The sequence below is a fragment of the Calidris pugnax genome, unplaced genomic scaffold (assembly GCF_001431845.1).
Source record: "Calidris pugnax isolate Ruff unplaced genomic scaffold, ASM143184v1 scaffold24, whole genome shotgun sequence".
Taxonomy (NCBI): domain Eukaryota; kingdom Metazoa; phylum Chordata; class Aves; order Charadriiformes; family Scolopacidae; genus Calidris; species Calidris pugnax.
This window is the reverse complement of record NW_015090922.1, coordinates 34,862-50,780: the sequence shown is the minus strand read 5'-3', so window position 1 is coordinate 50,780 and position 15,919 is coordinate 34,862. Positions and strand designations below refer to the sequence as shown.

General features: G+C 41.6%; 1 protein-coding gene across 8 annotated transcripts in view; it reads right to left on the bottom strand.

Moving 5' to 3' along the window:
• CLIP4 (CAP-Gly domain containing linker protein family member 4) overlaps nt 1-14,317 on the bottom strand; it is a 31,228-nt gene extending 16,911 nt beyond the window's left edge. The window contains exons 1-8 of one of the 8 annotated variants that reach the window (XM_014951185.1): nt 14,301-14,317; nt 12,255-12,291; nt 9,921-10,066; nt 9,271-9,417; nt 5,980-6,119; nt 4,994-5,087; nt 3,951-4,112; nt 624-742 (exon numbers count right to left, since the gene is read on the bottom strand). In XM_014951185.1, coding sequence (XP_014806671.1) covers nt 624-742; nt 3,951-4,112; nt 4,994-5,087; nt 5,980-6,119; nt 9,271-9,403 — 648 coding nt within the window. In that variant the 5' untranslated portion in view covers nt 9,404-9,417; nt 9,921-10,066; nt 12,255-12,291; nt 14,301-14,317. Of the gene's footprint in view, nt 1-623; nt 743-3,950; nt 4,113-4,993; nt 5,088-5,979; nt 6,120-9,270; nt 9,418-9,920; nt 10,067-12,254; nt 12,292-12,745; nt 12,868-13,396; nt 13,497-14,300 lie in introns of those variants that run through there. The other 7 variants (XM_014951181.1, XM_014951180.1, XM_014951179.1 and 4 more) reach the window with 7 other exon arrangements.
• Between the last annotated feature and the right edge of the window lie 1,602 nt (nt 14,318-15,919).

Here is a 15,919-nt window from a genome sequence, read left to right as displayed (position 1 = left end):
TCTTATTTTCAGAAGCACTAAGTTACCAGATCTCAGTCTTCCAGATTTGTCTCAACTGAGCCCCTGGACTCAGAAATTACAGGAAGCTCAAGAGGGAATGACACAGCAAGACTGTATTTGCTTTCTTTCCAAAAACCAACAACAACAACCAAAAAAACCTACCGAAAACCAATCAAAACCTGAGATTTGTGGCTAGACACATACAGTAGCATTTTACACTATAACTCAGGCCTATTATTTAGTTAGTGGCCAGAACAGTTAATGTTTCTTCATTATTTCTTCATTATCAGTTACTTATTCCTCTATTTCTGAAAGGTCCATCACTGCCATGACAGGTGTTGCAAGACACAAAGGAGTACTAAATGAAACTTCAAGCAACAAGTAGCAGAACATCTCAAAAGCTATTTGAACTACTGAACGAGACTGTGGCACAAAACCACAAACTTCAACATTCAAGTATGACAAAGCATAAAAAAATCATCCACTAAGAGCTATAAATATTTTTTCTGAGGCACAGTCACTCCAGGTAACGCATTTTTAGCTAACCAAAATCCCGGACAGACTGTTCAATTATTCTAAGTACATTTGTCACCTTTTGGTGAATCTACAACCTAACTCCTTACCCTAAAGGCAGGATTTGCTCCATGTTCCAGTAAGCACTTGACAGCTCCTGTACATAAGTTAAATGCAGCAATATGCAAAGCTGTTCCAAAATCAAAATCACTACAGGTGGCGTCCACATCTGCAATTAAAAATCACACGTGAGGTATGTAAGTCTGCTACGCGAACACTTCACCCTACAGATTCCTTGAAAGGACATCTATTTTTACAGTTTATGTTAACATTTATACAGAGACATCATTATTTATGTACTAAATGCTTATAAGAAGTAATTCTACACAGAGTATCAACCTCATCTGCATCTGTTTATTCATACCACGAACCAATCTGGAAGATGAGCATTTACCTTCATTTTAAAATACTGATGACTTAACTGCAAAATTGGTGCTATTCAGGATGCCCAATCTACTGTGCTAAGATTAACAAGTTACTAACTTTCGCTTTGCACGTGAATTAATGTTTCAGAAATATTTATATTTTATTGCTTCCAGGTGCCACAATGTTACAATGAGATGCAGCTTCAACCAGTTGTCTTTCTTTGCGAGCAGGTAGCGGGGCAAAGGAAAACTGATTATACCTCTGCTTTACACTGATTTAATGGCCAAGAACGAAGTAAGAGGCAGTGATTTTTATAATTTCTTTGTTTTCAAGGAATTGCACTGATAGTTTGGAAAATGGAGCACTACACTGACTAGAAGAGATTTAGCATAATGTATCTTTCTGGCAGTTGTTCCCAACATATCTTTCCATCTGCTATGAAGTTATTACTGTTCTAGAACATTAGAGTTTATTTATTCTTTCACTCCTGTCCTAAACTATATAAGAAAGATGTCACTTTGAGTCAATTATGGATATGACTGTTAATTAAAAACACCATCTAATTTAATACACAAACCAAAAACCAACAAGCATTAGCAATACATAAATCACATTCTAATTTGAAATACCCGTGAGGAACATAAAATTGATAAAGTATTTCCCAACTCTATAGTTACACTAAATCAACATGTTGGGGGCAAATAAAACATCAACATATATAGAAGATATATAAATATATATGTCTGTATAAATATGTCAACTTTTACATACTAATATAGATTTACTCTGAATTTTATAAAGATAAAAGATAACAAATTTGGCATCAAATTTTAACATTTTTACCATTGCACTAATACGAATACAAACTTTAATATTTTAAATTTAATTGGCGCATGCATGAAAAAAGACTGCGTTCACAAGACACGATCATAATGACAGCTACGTATGCAGATGTACCTTTTACACATCAAATGTCAAAGGACTGTTACCAGTTTAAACCAGAGCAGAAGCTGTGTACACAACCATCAAAACTTCCATGCTTAATAAAGCTACCAAATAAGTATTTTCTGCACACACAGGAACCAATTTGCAGAAATACTGATCAGCAACATCAGCTACTGAGTCAGCCACAGTTGCACGTACTCCTATTTTAAAAAGTAACTGACGTGTAGATTTATTTTTTTAATTAGACTAGTGTGACTTCCTCAGACTTGCAAGCTTCACGCTTGGAGTTTTTAAACATTGTTTTCTTACAGCTTTGTTCTAGGTCTAAGTTGGCATAGTACAGGTGACAAAAATAAATCCATATATATCAAATGTTACCCAGTAACTACCCCCAAACGATCTAGGGGAAATTAATAAGGTGCAATGTCTGTCATTAGTATCCCATGCAGGTTACAGTCATTGTCTCTTGGCACCACAAAACATTTCTAGTTCTTAAGCCTTTAACAATTTTTATATTTAAAACCTCTAATAATCTAAGATCAAATTAGCTCTCTGTTCTAACAATCAAGAAGCAAATCTGTATAAAGAATTTAACTGCAGAACGTCACAAAGGAAACAGTTTAGCAGTAAATCAAAAGGAAACATCTGTGGTACTGGTTGTTTCACAATGGATGCCTCAGTCAGTATACCACTGTCTTGAAAAGTTATTTATACATTAGCAACCATTTTTTCTCCAGTTCAGTACGAATCTATCCAAGGTATGTTTGCCTCCTACATGCATCCTCCCGTCTCTGCAAACTACCTGATGAAGTATGGAGCTAAGAATATTCTTTCTACTAATTCTATCAACTCTTTTCACATCACAGGGCAAATCATTTTACACATTTTCCAAGATTAAAAAAAAAAAAAAAAATCATCTGTTTATCCAAGAGTTCCCAACTGCCAAGGCATTTAACCACAGTGGTTTCCTTGGAAATCTGAGCAACCTCTTCTGTAGGCACTACACAGGAGGAGATGAGAATGCCAAACGCAAATGAGGTCCGAAGGAAGACCTAATCTGCTGATGCAAATTATGGAGATCAGATGAATGAAATGTGGATGCAGACTCAACTACTGGCTTCAGTTACCAACCTACACTTGTTACCTCTTAAGCATCTCATACCATAACAGCGCTGTTTAACAATCACCTCCACCTGATTCAAGACGTGGTAAGCAAGCCTTGTGTACTCCAAAAGCCTATCAGCTTTTCAGAATTTTGAGACAGTCTTTAGCTACGGCTAGCTACAAAAAGGTATTAAACATTTTGCAAAATGGCACAATCAGAAGGATATTCAGTAGAACAAATTAACATCTGTACAATTTTAGTATTAAAATTGCTTACTGGTTTTGATATCCTAATCAAATTAGGAACAAATGGTTCCAGTTCAGAACTGTTTCTGTATTTCCATTTCAATTAGTATAAGCAGGGTTCCAATTACCCATCCTTCATATTTTCATTCCAAAAGGTATTATCTATTTTATGGCAAACACTAAAGTTCCTCACATGACGTTCCAGACAGCCACTAAGTAGGAATAATGAGCATGTCAAAGTTACTTCAGTCACTAGTTTGCTACATGCCATTGCCAAATCCCCACTTCTCCTTTACCCTTCTCCCAGCATTTCAAACTTCTCAACATTTAAGGAATCTTAAAAACTCTTAAGAATTTACCAGAATGGTGATATCTTTGGTTTTCTGCCTACATTCTCTTAGTCCTCAAGAACTTAGAATTAACATGTTTGCTTTCTGCTCTATTAAGATACTTCTCTGCCATCTTGTACAAAGCTCAAGTTTAAAAACCAGCAATGGGACATTAAATCCAAAAAAAAAAAAAAAAGAAAAAGAAAAAAATAGGTTAAGAGAAAAATAAAACAATGAGGCTGACTAAAAGAATAAGAAATTAGAAATTATTTATGTATAATGGATAAACAAACCCCACACTTAAAAGTCTACTACACACCAGCTTAGGGTCAACAGAGCAGTAAAAAAAACCAGACAACTACATGAAGCAAAAGTAACAATGCCTACCTTTCGGCTTTGCATTTTTCAAAATAACAGTAATAAGTTCTGGAACATCAAAGTAGGCAGCATAGTGCAAGGCATTCATGTTTGTCCAGCGGCTGCGTAAACTGCTATCGGCACCCAAGTCAAGAAGCTGCGTCGCAAATTTTACAGCGGTTTCAACATCACCTGCAAGGTAAATTTTGTAGAATATGCATTACAGACTTATTTGACCTCAAAAAAACATGCACATGCTTATGTGTAACACATAATGTACGTTAAACCCTTAAAGCTCACAGCAGAGCAATTGTTATGCCTTTATTCTTAGGATTAGGATACAGAAATCTTTGCCCTTCCATAAAGGGCTGAAATCTCTACTATAGTATATAATCACAATGTCTGTTTATCTCTAACATAAACAATGTAATATGTCACCCATCAAAACCAGGGATTTTAGTATCTGATAGAAGAAAAAAAATTACATGCTACAATCCTGAAGTTTATGTTAAAAGATATACCAACACCAGAAACGCTAACCTATGCCAGACCTCACTCAGGAACTTTGCTCAAATTCAGAGAAGAACCGAGTTTGGGTCAACAAGAAAAGGTAATAGGGGTGCTCAAACAGAGTTAAATATGCTCTTATTTCCAGTACTTATGATCACAATAACGCAAACAAAGATTATTGTTTTCTTCTGAGATGATCAGGATGAAAGGAAAAAAAAAAACAAACAGCCAGTCACCTAAATGTTCTATTTTCACTTAAGTAAGAAAACTGTCAAAAGCTTAAAACCATCACAGTTTGCAGCTCAGTCTGAAACACCTTATGATACGTTAAATATATGTTTATGCTGGTACCATTGTTTGCAATACCTACACCACTAACTCAACTTACTCCCAATAGCCACAGCCATAACTGCACTACAGTTCTGTATCTTCCTTTCTGATGAGCCAAAATCAAGCACTAAAAAAAAAAATCTACTGCAAGGAAAAATGTTCTAATAGTCTGTTGGATTAGCCTTTGTGAATTAATTAGGTTTTAACATCTCTAATGATGTTTCTTTACTCACCAATACCATGAGCCCCTGATTTGCAAGTGTAATGCAAGAGGGTCATATCAGTCAGTCCATCTCTGTCATTCACGTTGCAACCCCTTTTAATGATCTGAGAGACAAGTGGAAAACAAACACATTTTAGTCCTGGCATATCTATGACATCGGTATTATTTAGTACATTATTTCGGATATATTGATTCTTGGATTCATTTCAATGGCTAATAACAAGGAAGCCTGCCAGAATAGACTGTAAGTGCAGAACTGAGCAACACACACGAATGTAATAAAGAGTATTACATGACTATCATTAATCTTCATTGTTTACAGATTTTAAAGCTGCTGTATACGTACTACTTCGAACATACATTTCACATTCTGAAAGTTAACTGCTTAACTGAATAAAAGGAAAATAACATCTCTCCCATTGTTATTTGGTCTCTTAACAATTTATCCCTCCCCAAAAAAGCCCCCAGTTACACTATACTAGAAAGAATCTTTAGTTCCCCACCTGTCTAGAAAAGCCTGTTACCCAGAAGAAAAATGATAAAGGAGGATGGAATTACTAGAAAACAAGGTGTCTTCTGAAAGCAGCCTATTGAAGGTTGCAAAGAGATTTCAGTTCCTAACTCATTTTGTGCCTTGGAAACACTGCCTTTAAGGTCAGGCTTCGCTGTAACTTCATATATTGGAGTTTATGATTACTGCTAAGTAGGAAACTGAAACACCAAGGTGAAGGGTCCCTGAACAACTGCTTTGAGAAGAAACATTGTTTCTACCATCAATCCAAATGTACTGAATTTTTATCCATCATCTTTCTCTTTCCAAATGAAAGCTGACAACATGTGGAATACAAGGCACTGATCAGTAACTATTTGTTAAAAGGCAGAAACTTTATCTGCGTTTATGACTAGTTCTGTTTCTGAATGACCTGGTTTTATTCATCATCAACATAATATTTCTTTAACACCGAAAGCATTCAAGGATCTTCATTTACACCTCACCTCATTCCCAATAATATCAATATTCTGCTGGACCTGTGGAACCCACTGCCTTAAGATAGCAAACAATTCAGAAACTGATGTTTTGGGGTCGAAAAGTATTTCTTGGCATGCTGCATCATTGGGATCGAAAAATGAAAATTCTGTTAAGAAAAAGGAATCATTAGGCAAAATTTTAAGTTTTAACATGCATCTAGTTTTTCAAACTTAGAAGCAAAGAATAGCAGAGAGAGAGTCACTTCACTACTCTCATGGGAAAATCAGAATGTTCAGAATTAATTAAGAAAATTTTCTTTAACACCTGGTCTGTTTTTCCTTTAATACCAATGTCTTGCTTCTATTTCTGAACAAGCTTTGAATCAGCAACCAACATAATGGTACTGCAAGACTGATATTAAGTTTAGGCAAGGACTAGCAGAGATGTGCATTATGCTAATAATGTGTGATTATGCTAATAAGGGTTTACTCCTGCTTCAAGCCAGCCAAAGGCTGCTGATTCTAAGCTGCCCCAAGCACAGACAAGCCTCTTGATCTCTTGGTGATTAAATGCATACGTGATTTCTCCATATGTTTTTTCCTTCTTCTTCCATCACAATTTCCATAAAACATACCAAAATATAAACACACGCACAAATCAGGAAAGCATTCCATGGCCTCCATTATTTTCAAATATTTCATGAATGTATCAATCCTAGCTGGATGCAGCTGCAGGTAAAAGATATCTTTAAAAATTAAGCCACCAAACCAAGATCAGTAAAAAGATCTATTCTTAAGATTTTAAGCCTCATGTTGCTTCAGGCAGCCCAAAGCATAGGCCTAAACCCCACCTTATTATTAAAGTATGATATTTCATGTTACTTACAGGTTTAAGTGTGCGCATGTATATACACATACCATATTTTAATATTTGTGGATTTCTTCCAACTCTGGAAAATTATATAAAAGAACCTGGATAGCAATGACTATTAGGAGAGGGAATGGAAGCAGAGAACCAGCAAATGACTGAATCATGGAAAACACTGAACTTTTACCCTCACTGCAGCTACAAGGGACTTGCCTTTTTTAAAAGGTTTCAAATTAGCATACGATGTCAGCTTGCATCAATCATAGACACAAGGCTCTCAGAAAGGACATACAGGGTAAGTAAAATGGAGCACCAGCCATCTGGGTGTTACGACACGGTATGAACTACCTCTGGATGAATCATCATAACCTTTCCTCAAAAAGAGCACACCACACTTCTAGATTGGATTATCAGATAAAAGCACACATGGAGTTTGCTTCCTGGCTATCTAGAGTTCCTCTAACTGCGTTGCCTCAATTCAACAAGAATGAAAGGGAGAATTTCACTAATATTTAGTATGAATTTTTACTTGCACTTAGCATATAAAAAAAGCAAACCCCTTATCTCCCAGCACTACACAAAGTTGCACTTCTTACCTACATCCCATGCATTGACACAAATCTACTGATTCACCTACTAATATTTAACTTCCGCATAAACCACAGTTCATCTATTGCTGAAAGCTATGAAGTAAACAGACAACTAGCATGATCCTGACTCTACCAGCAAGATTTCTAGCTACAAACCTGAAACAAATTATGTATCAGAAAACAACTCTAAGACTGACTGGTACAGTCAGCGTGCTAGGGTAAAAACCTGAGAATATATTAAGTATTAATAACAACTGTCCTGAGAGCTTAACAGCTGATCAACAGTAGCATTTGCAAACCAAAGAAAAATCTGTTTTAAAAGAAGTTCCATGAAAGGGTGACAATGGCATCCAGATACTTCAAAACATCATCTTCTCCCTGTCTACCTTTCCCATGCATTGATTACAGAGCTCAACTGTGCTAAGGAAAAATAAATGCATTTAATGTAATGACCAAGAATCTTTGTCTGTTGTGGTTTAAACTTTTTTACCCAGATTCAGTAATATTACTCTTACAAAGGTGATAGCGACCTCCTATATAAGGAATTATTTTTTTTTTTATTCAACAAGTAGGCATGGACCGAGTAGGACAGATAGTAGTGATATTGTAGTTCTATTAGAAGACACCACAACACAACGATGTTTAAAGAAGGATGAATGGAAAATTTTTCTAAGGGCTAAGAAAGCAGAATGGAATAAATCATGGCAGTACTTAGAGCAGAATAGGATGGACAAGTTATGAGAACTGGGCTTAAAGACACTTAAAGACACATGTTCATGTATGAAAATATATCATACAGAACTGTTAAATTTTCCGCCTGTGCTAACTCATCAAATGGGTCTCAAGAATGCTGAGTCTGTCAAAGACAAAGTATTACATGGATTTATTTTTCCTGAATGCAGTTGATTGCTATAATCAATGCATGGGAAGAACAGAGGTGGAGGCAGTAATTTCTAAGGTATATAGATGCTATTAACATCTTCTGCAGTACTCAAAGGCATTATAATTGTAGCTATCTATGAAGATCCCTACCTACAGTGACATTTTAATATATTATATATGCTGTTTAAAATATAATTTATACATGTGAAGACAATTCAACATTAGTTTGAAAGCTGATCACCGATACTTGCCATAATTTTCTAACATTCATTTCACAGTCCTTACCACCATAAAGATCTCACTTCCAACAGAAATAACCCCCCATAGTCTATTGTTTACATACTGAAAGCACGAGAAAAAGTGTAACTCTAGAGGTTTTAAATGTGATCTAGATGCTTAATTACATTTAATTACTGCAATTTTACATCTTAACACAATATTCAGTTCTACAAATGCAAAAAGCCTACAAATATCACAGAATCACAAAACCACCATGGTTGGAAGGGACCTCTGAGATCAAGTCCAACCTTAAAACAAAAAAAAACCCCAAAACCAAAAACCAAACAAACAAACAAAAAAAAAAACAAAAAAAGCAAAAAAAAAAACCAAAAACCCAACAACAAAACAAAAACAAACAAAAAACATGACACTCCACCACATCACACACACGCAGAAACCAATAATCTTGGGCACTAGAGCATGCCCTGAAGAGCCATGTCTTGTCATATCTGACACACACACACAGAAGAAAGAGTAAGAAGGAGAAGATACTGCAATTTAAAATGTATGCAATAAGAAAAATAGAAAAAGCATGGGTCTTCACCTTTCCTTTAAAAAATATCAGAGAATTCATTTAACAAGCAGAAAACTTTTTCTGAAAAGAAAGAATAAATTAAGAGTTGATAGCTTTTCTTAAAGCGTATTATTCAAATTTATTCTCTGTTGATCACAAATTCATTTTCTATTAAAAGTACATACCACAATCTGAAGGCATTGGTGCTGCAGCAACAGAAAAAGTAACAGATGTTTCAGAGTTTGGGAATAAGAATCGTCCTCTTTCAATGAGGGAATCTCCTTCTAAGGAAGGTTCTGGGAGATCCTCTATGGTCATCTTCTAGAAAGCCGCTTTAGGAGGTAAAAAATGAATAAATAACCTCAGTAGAAATACTTTAGATTAGTTCTATCATACTGATATAATGTGCAGTGAGACCAAAAATCTTTCCTTTTTACAAACATAAAATATTACTACCATTCAATTCTTATAAACTAATAAAGTTAATTAGTAAAAGCTAGTAGAGTATAGTATCAAGGATACCCAGCTTCTAGTTTTGACTTCATCACTAAATCTGCATGTTATTAATGGAAAAACATTGTATTTCTCCCATTTTTCACCTTGAGCAGTAACGAAAATAATACTGCTATAATTAGTAACCACACGGTGACGATGAATGGATTAGTATGTTTTACAGCTTTATGAAAACGTGAAGCACCAACTGCCTTTCCTCATACTCTGGATGCATCTTTCTTTCCTTCGCTGTGAGCAAGAACATGCTACCAGCTACAGCTTTCTCCTCTTAAAATTCTCATTACTTTAATCTTCCCACGCAAAGCTGCAGACAATTCATCACCGAGTGATTCACTCCTGGACTCATGATTCCATCACAGCTCCTTTCCCACCTTCTCCCCTCCGTGCTTTAAAATAGCATCCTTACCACAGTGTTGTAACCTCCACCCTGGTGTTGTTTCCAGTCAACTTTTCAGGTCTTACAGCAACCTACGAGAGAGAAGAGCAAATGGCAGTATAGAGTTGTAGTGATATTTTCTAACAACCAGGCCAAGTTACATTCCAGTTACGGCTCATACGAGAGCTGGTTACCACGTGTAAGACAACTACTCAGGCAAATGCAGTAAGAAATCAAGAAAAACGTTATTCTGAATAGAAACAGACATTATTGTGCTATCAGAAACTGCATCTCACAGATGAAAATCTGAGATTCTGAATCTTGAATTTTCACAGTTAAATCCTCAAGAGTAAAAGCCGTGCTTCTACTAAACAAGCATAATTTTTTATTCTGGAACTGTTATATAGTGCTTTTTACTCAGGAATTTACTTGACAGAAAGAATTCATGGAGCTTCAAGGCATGTTTAGTTTTATTACATTTAATCTATACACTTGAGCAAACAGAAAAAAAAAAAGTAGTCTGGTTTTGAGACTTATTTTCGTTTTTGTATCCTACACACAACAAGCTACGTGAATAGATTTATTCTATTATTTCCCCAAATACAACTGTCACACTACTTGGGAACCTCACGTAATCTACATTCTAATATAAAAGGCATTTTAGCAGTAGATTACAGATGCAAATCTTGTGGTATATAAATGAGTATTTCCTCTTCCTGCACACCCTGTCCTCAACTTCGAAAAGAGGTCCAGATGAAAAGTTCTCCAACTAAGTTATTTCCTCAATCTTAAGTAGCTGTACAAATGCATGTGCTGGCAGAAAGGGAAGATCAAGGGGGAGGCCACTAAGGAAGGGCAGGACTATTTCTTCCCACAGCATTATCATATTGCAGTTGCTTAAAGCATTCTTAGATTCAACAAGGCCAAAAATATCACTAATTATTTCAATTCTTTTCATCCAGTAAGGAAAAGTTCAAGTGTACATTTTCAACGTCTTTATAGTTATCATAAACACGACAGCAATGGCTTTCTTGTGTGAGGGACTAGAAAGCCTCTCAAGCTGCAAGTCACTAATTAAATTTCTTTTGTAGGGCAACAGTGAAATAAATTTGCTACCATCTGATATTTGTTCAGAGGCTACGATAAAACAAAACAAAACAAAACAAAGCTTTGTAAAACACATGAATCCACAACAGTTTTTCACAGGTAGCACATCAGACACTGTCAAGAAATGCACAAAGGAACAAGTAATATGCATGAATATAAACACGATGACAGCTGAACCTGTTAAGTTAGAAAAAGACAGGAAAGGAATTATAAGCTTTTTACATAACATGCGTCAGTACAACACTGAGGAAACAAAAGGAGCACAGCAAAAAGCAGACAGACCTGATTGAGCAGATGGTAACAGAAAAAGGTGAGATTTGCAAAGTACAATGACAAAAGTTACTGGAACTAGAAATCAACAGAGACATTTGAAAATTAATACAAAAAAAGACTGTTTATTGCACACAGAAAAGCAGACTGAACAGAACAGAATCTATGTGCTTGCAAGTATCCAGGGCATCTTTTACTCTGAGGGAGAATACAATCTGTCACACGAATTAAAAGAATTCAGCACGCAAACTACCAAAGCAAAGCAGGCAGGGAAAAAACCCGTGTTGCTGGGTAGGTGACACGAAGACCCAAGTGCGACAAGGTGTGTGCCAACCCAACTCTGTAAAGAATAGCTTCACAGGTTTACACCAGTGCCAACACCCCCTGACCTAAGCGTGCACCTTCTTACACCGTGGGATTTTAATTTGGATCTAGAGATATATTACCATGTCATGACACAGTACTGAACCGTGCAATGCCAAGGCAACCAGATGTTCTGCACCCATGACTACCTCAGGTATAAGAACATCACAACCAGTTAACGTCACGCACGCATACCTGGAAAAGGCAAAAGGAAAGCTAAAGGTTGAAAACCATTTCAAGGAAAGGGAAAAGACAAACAGACATTGTCCTCGTAATGACTTCTGTTCTGTGCAAAAACACAACTGCCTGAGGTATTAATAATATCCAAGACATACAGACTCAGGTGGGAAGTCCCAGTGAAATGGAACAGAAGGTCTTCCAAAAGAGCAATAGTTTCCCTGCATTGGTAAGTTGAGTTTAGACAGACAGAAAGAAACATTTAGAGAAATTCAATGAAGGAAATCACAGGATTTTCCTGTTTACAGCACTGTCAAACTACCACTAAATGTAGTTTAGTACAGCAGAGAGAATCATACTCACTATTTGCCAGCCATAGGTTCGTCTAACAGAATTAAATCTGAAAATGAAAAACAGAAATATCATTGCAAAAAAAATAGTAAGAAAACTTGAAGGAGTCATCAGATACACATGCACTTATGTTGACAAGACTGAAGAGCAACCACAGGTTTCCTAATATCCACACATCATAGAGGAGTACACGGTACCTCTGCATATTTAAAAAATAAAATAAAATAAAAGGTAGTGCCATACAGGATCCAACTCTTTCACATAGTCCACATTTTGTAATTTGCAATTTGTGTTAAAGCTCAAATATCAAGTTTTCCTGCAAATGCTACAAAAAACTTGCAAAGTCTAAAGCACTTCAAGCAATGAAAGAGAGTTGTGCTAGGGCTTTGACCACTGAACTTGCCACAAATACGATGCTCGTTTTAACAATAACCACGTATAACAGACCACTTAGCGAGTACTTGTATGTACTCAAGAAGAAAAATTAAGATTCTTGCACGTACACTATCTGCTTGCTCCATAAAATTCACAGCACGAGTGGCAGGCGCATCACCTGTGTACAGGTACACTCAAGACTGGTTTTGCAACCGGTGTGCGGGGCCCTCTTGCAACACAGCACTTTGTTTTGAGCAGCTGGAAGTGTGAGGGAGCCCCGGTTTCGGAGTCGTCCAGGTGGGTTCTGCTACCCCAAAGCTTCCCGTGCTACATCCCCCAGCAGAAAGCCGCTCAGATGCGACCACGGGGCGGTTATCGGAGCGAAACCACACACCACCCCCCTCACCGGGAGCCGGGGGGGTCCCAGCCTCCACCTGGGCGGGCTGGGGCAGGCAGTAACGCCTCACCAAGCAGAGCCCCCCCGACCCCCCGTTCCCCACACGGTGCTCCCTCTCTGCCCCACGCCACCCCGGCCCGTCAGGCGGCACCGTGAGGTACCAGCAGCTCAGGCGGAGGGGGGGGTGTCGTTGCGGCGGGGGCCAGGGCCGACCGCGGCCCGCCCGCTGCGGCGTCCCCCGCGCCGCTACCCCGCCCCCACCCCGCGCCCCGGGAGGGCGGCAGCGCAGCGGGAGGCCGCCGGTCGCCGTCCCGCTGCCCTGCGGGAGATGCGGGGGACGCGGCCGTCGTGCGGGTGAGTGCGTGTGTCCCCCCGGCCCTACCTGCTCCCGGCGGGGAGGGGCGCTGCCGGGGCCTCCCGTGCCCGCCCGCACGCTGAGGGAACGGCGCGAGGCCGCGGCGCCCGTGCCCGCCCCACCCCCGCGCGGCCAGCGCCCCACCCCTCCCGGCACAACGGCCAATCGGCGACCGGCACAGCCCACGCGGCACCGCCCCTTTCCCCCCCGCGCCCGATGGCGGCTCGAGCGGGCAGAGACGCCCGGGCCCTGTGCCCGGAACGGCGGGAGGGCGGTTACAAAACGGGCAGCGCTGAGGTGACAGTCGGTGTGAAACCAGCGCTGCTGCTGCGGGCGCTGCCGGGCAGGGTAAACGGAGAAGCCCAGGAAGGCCCCTGGCATCGGAGGAGGCATTTCGAGGCAGAGCCTCCTTCAGCACAGGCCAGAGGTGACAACAGCAAGGTGCCTTCGTGCTGCGTGGGAACAGGCCTGGAGCGGAGCGGGCAGCATAACCTCCGGGACCCGGGCCTGACCAGCGCTCAGAAATAAAGTCGAGAGTCACAGAACGGTTCAGGGTACCGGGAGCCGGGGGGGTCCCAGCCTCCACCTGGGCGGGCTGGGGCAGGCAGTAACGCCTCACCAAGCAGAGCCCCCCCGACCCCCCGTTCCCCACACGGTGCTCCCTCTCTGCCCCACGCCACCCCGGCCCGTCAGGCGGCACCGTGAGGTACCAGCAGCTCAGGCGGAGGGGGGGGTGTCGTTGCGGCGGGGGCCAGGGCCGACCGCGGCCCGCCCGCTGCGGCGTCCCCCGCGCCGCTACCCCGCCCCCACCCCGCGCCCCGGGAGGGCGGCAGCGCAGCGGGAGGCCGCCGGTCGCCGTCCCGCTGCCCTGCGGGAGATGCGGGGGACGCGGCCGTCGTGCGGGTGAGTGCGTGTGTCCCCCCGGCCCTACCTGCTCCCGGCGGGGAGGGGCGCTGCCGGGGCCTCCCGTGCCCGCCCGCACGCTGAGGGAACGGCGCGAGGCCGCGGCGCCCGTGCCCGCCCCACCCCCGCGCGGCCAGCGCCCCACCCCTCCCGGCACAACGGCCAATCGGCGACCGGCACAGCCCACGCGGCACCGCCCCTTTCCCCCCCGCGCCCGATGGCGGCTCGAGCGGGCAGAGACGCCCGGGCCCTGTGCCCGGAACGGCGGGAGGGCGGTTACAAAACGGGCAGCGCTGAGGTGACAGTCGGTGTGAAACCAGCGCTGCTGCTGCGGGCGCTGCCGGGCAGGGTAAACGGAGAAGCCCAGGAAGGCCCCTGGCATCGGAGGAGGCATTTCGAGGCAGAGCCTCCTTCAGCACAGGCCAGAGGTGACAACAGCAAGGTGCCTTCGTGCTGCGTGGGAACAGGCCTGGAGCGGAGCGGGCAGCATAACCTCCGGGACCCGGGCCTGACCAGCGCTCAGAAATAAAGTCGAGAGTCACAGAACGGTTCAGGGTGGAAGGGACATTGAAGATCATCCAGTTCCAACCCCCCTGCCCTGGGCAGGGACACCTCCCACCAGACCAGGTTGCTCCAAGCCCCATCCAGCCTGGCCTTGAACCCCTCCAGGGATGGGGCAGCCACAGCTTCTCTGGGCAACCTCTTCCAGTGTCTCACCACCCTCACAGCAAAGAATTTCTTCCTGAGATCTATGTATCTCTTCTTTCAGTTTAAAACTACTCCCCCTTGCCCTATCACTCCACTCCCTGATAAGGGTCCCTCCCCAAAGGGACAGCTAAAGACCAGCCAGCGGCAGATCAGGGCAGCTCTGGTCTGTGGACGAGCAGGGGAGCGATCCCGATGCTCCACAAAAAATGGGGATAGAGGGTATGGCTGGGGGGAGATGGGGAGCAAAGGGAGACGGCGGCACAGGGCTGGGTAACGGAGGGTTTCGGGTACCAAGCGTTCATGAACACTTAGTGCCATGACGTGTTCATGCACCAACAGCTGCATAAAGGGACATGACTAAGGTCACGCATAACCACTGGTAGATTCAAGCACAGAACTCCAAAATCTGGACCTGCCAGCTATTTTAGTAACCAAATGCAGGAACAAAAGGAGCAACTTCCATGAAAGCTTTTCAGAGGGTGCTTACCCAGTGCTGTAAACCTAATAAGGATCAAAATCCAAAGATTGGTAATCTCTACGAAACCCATGCAGTGGTAAACCTGTTATCACACACCTCAAATCCACTCTACTTGAAGGAAATTTCACCTGGATAAAAACTCAGACAAGTCCCACTGTATTTTTATGCTCAATGTGGATTACTGCTAAATAAACATAACCAATGCTTCTAACAGTTTTTGTGTTGTTTTTCCAGTGATTAATATTAATTGTGATGGGGCGGTAGGACAAATAATGGGAATGACAAGGGAAAATTACCTCTGGCAAAGTCAAGAGCTATAAGTGCTCTCAGATCCCAGAGACCTGAAAGCCAAAAAAAGTGGAACGTGGACTTGCAACTGCAGTAGTAAACTTGATACCAAACGGCTAGAGAAAAGCTAAGATAATTCTTCCATTTCTTAGAGATGTTCTGCACTTCAGAAA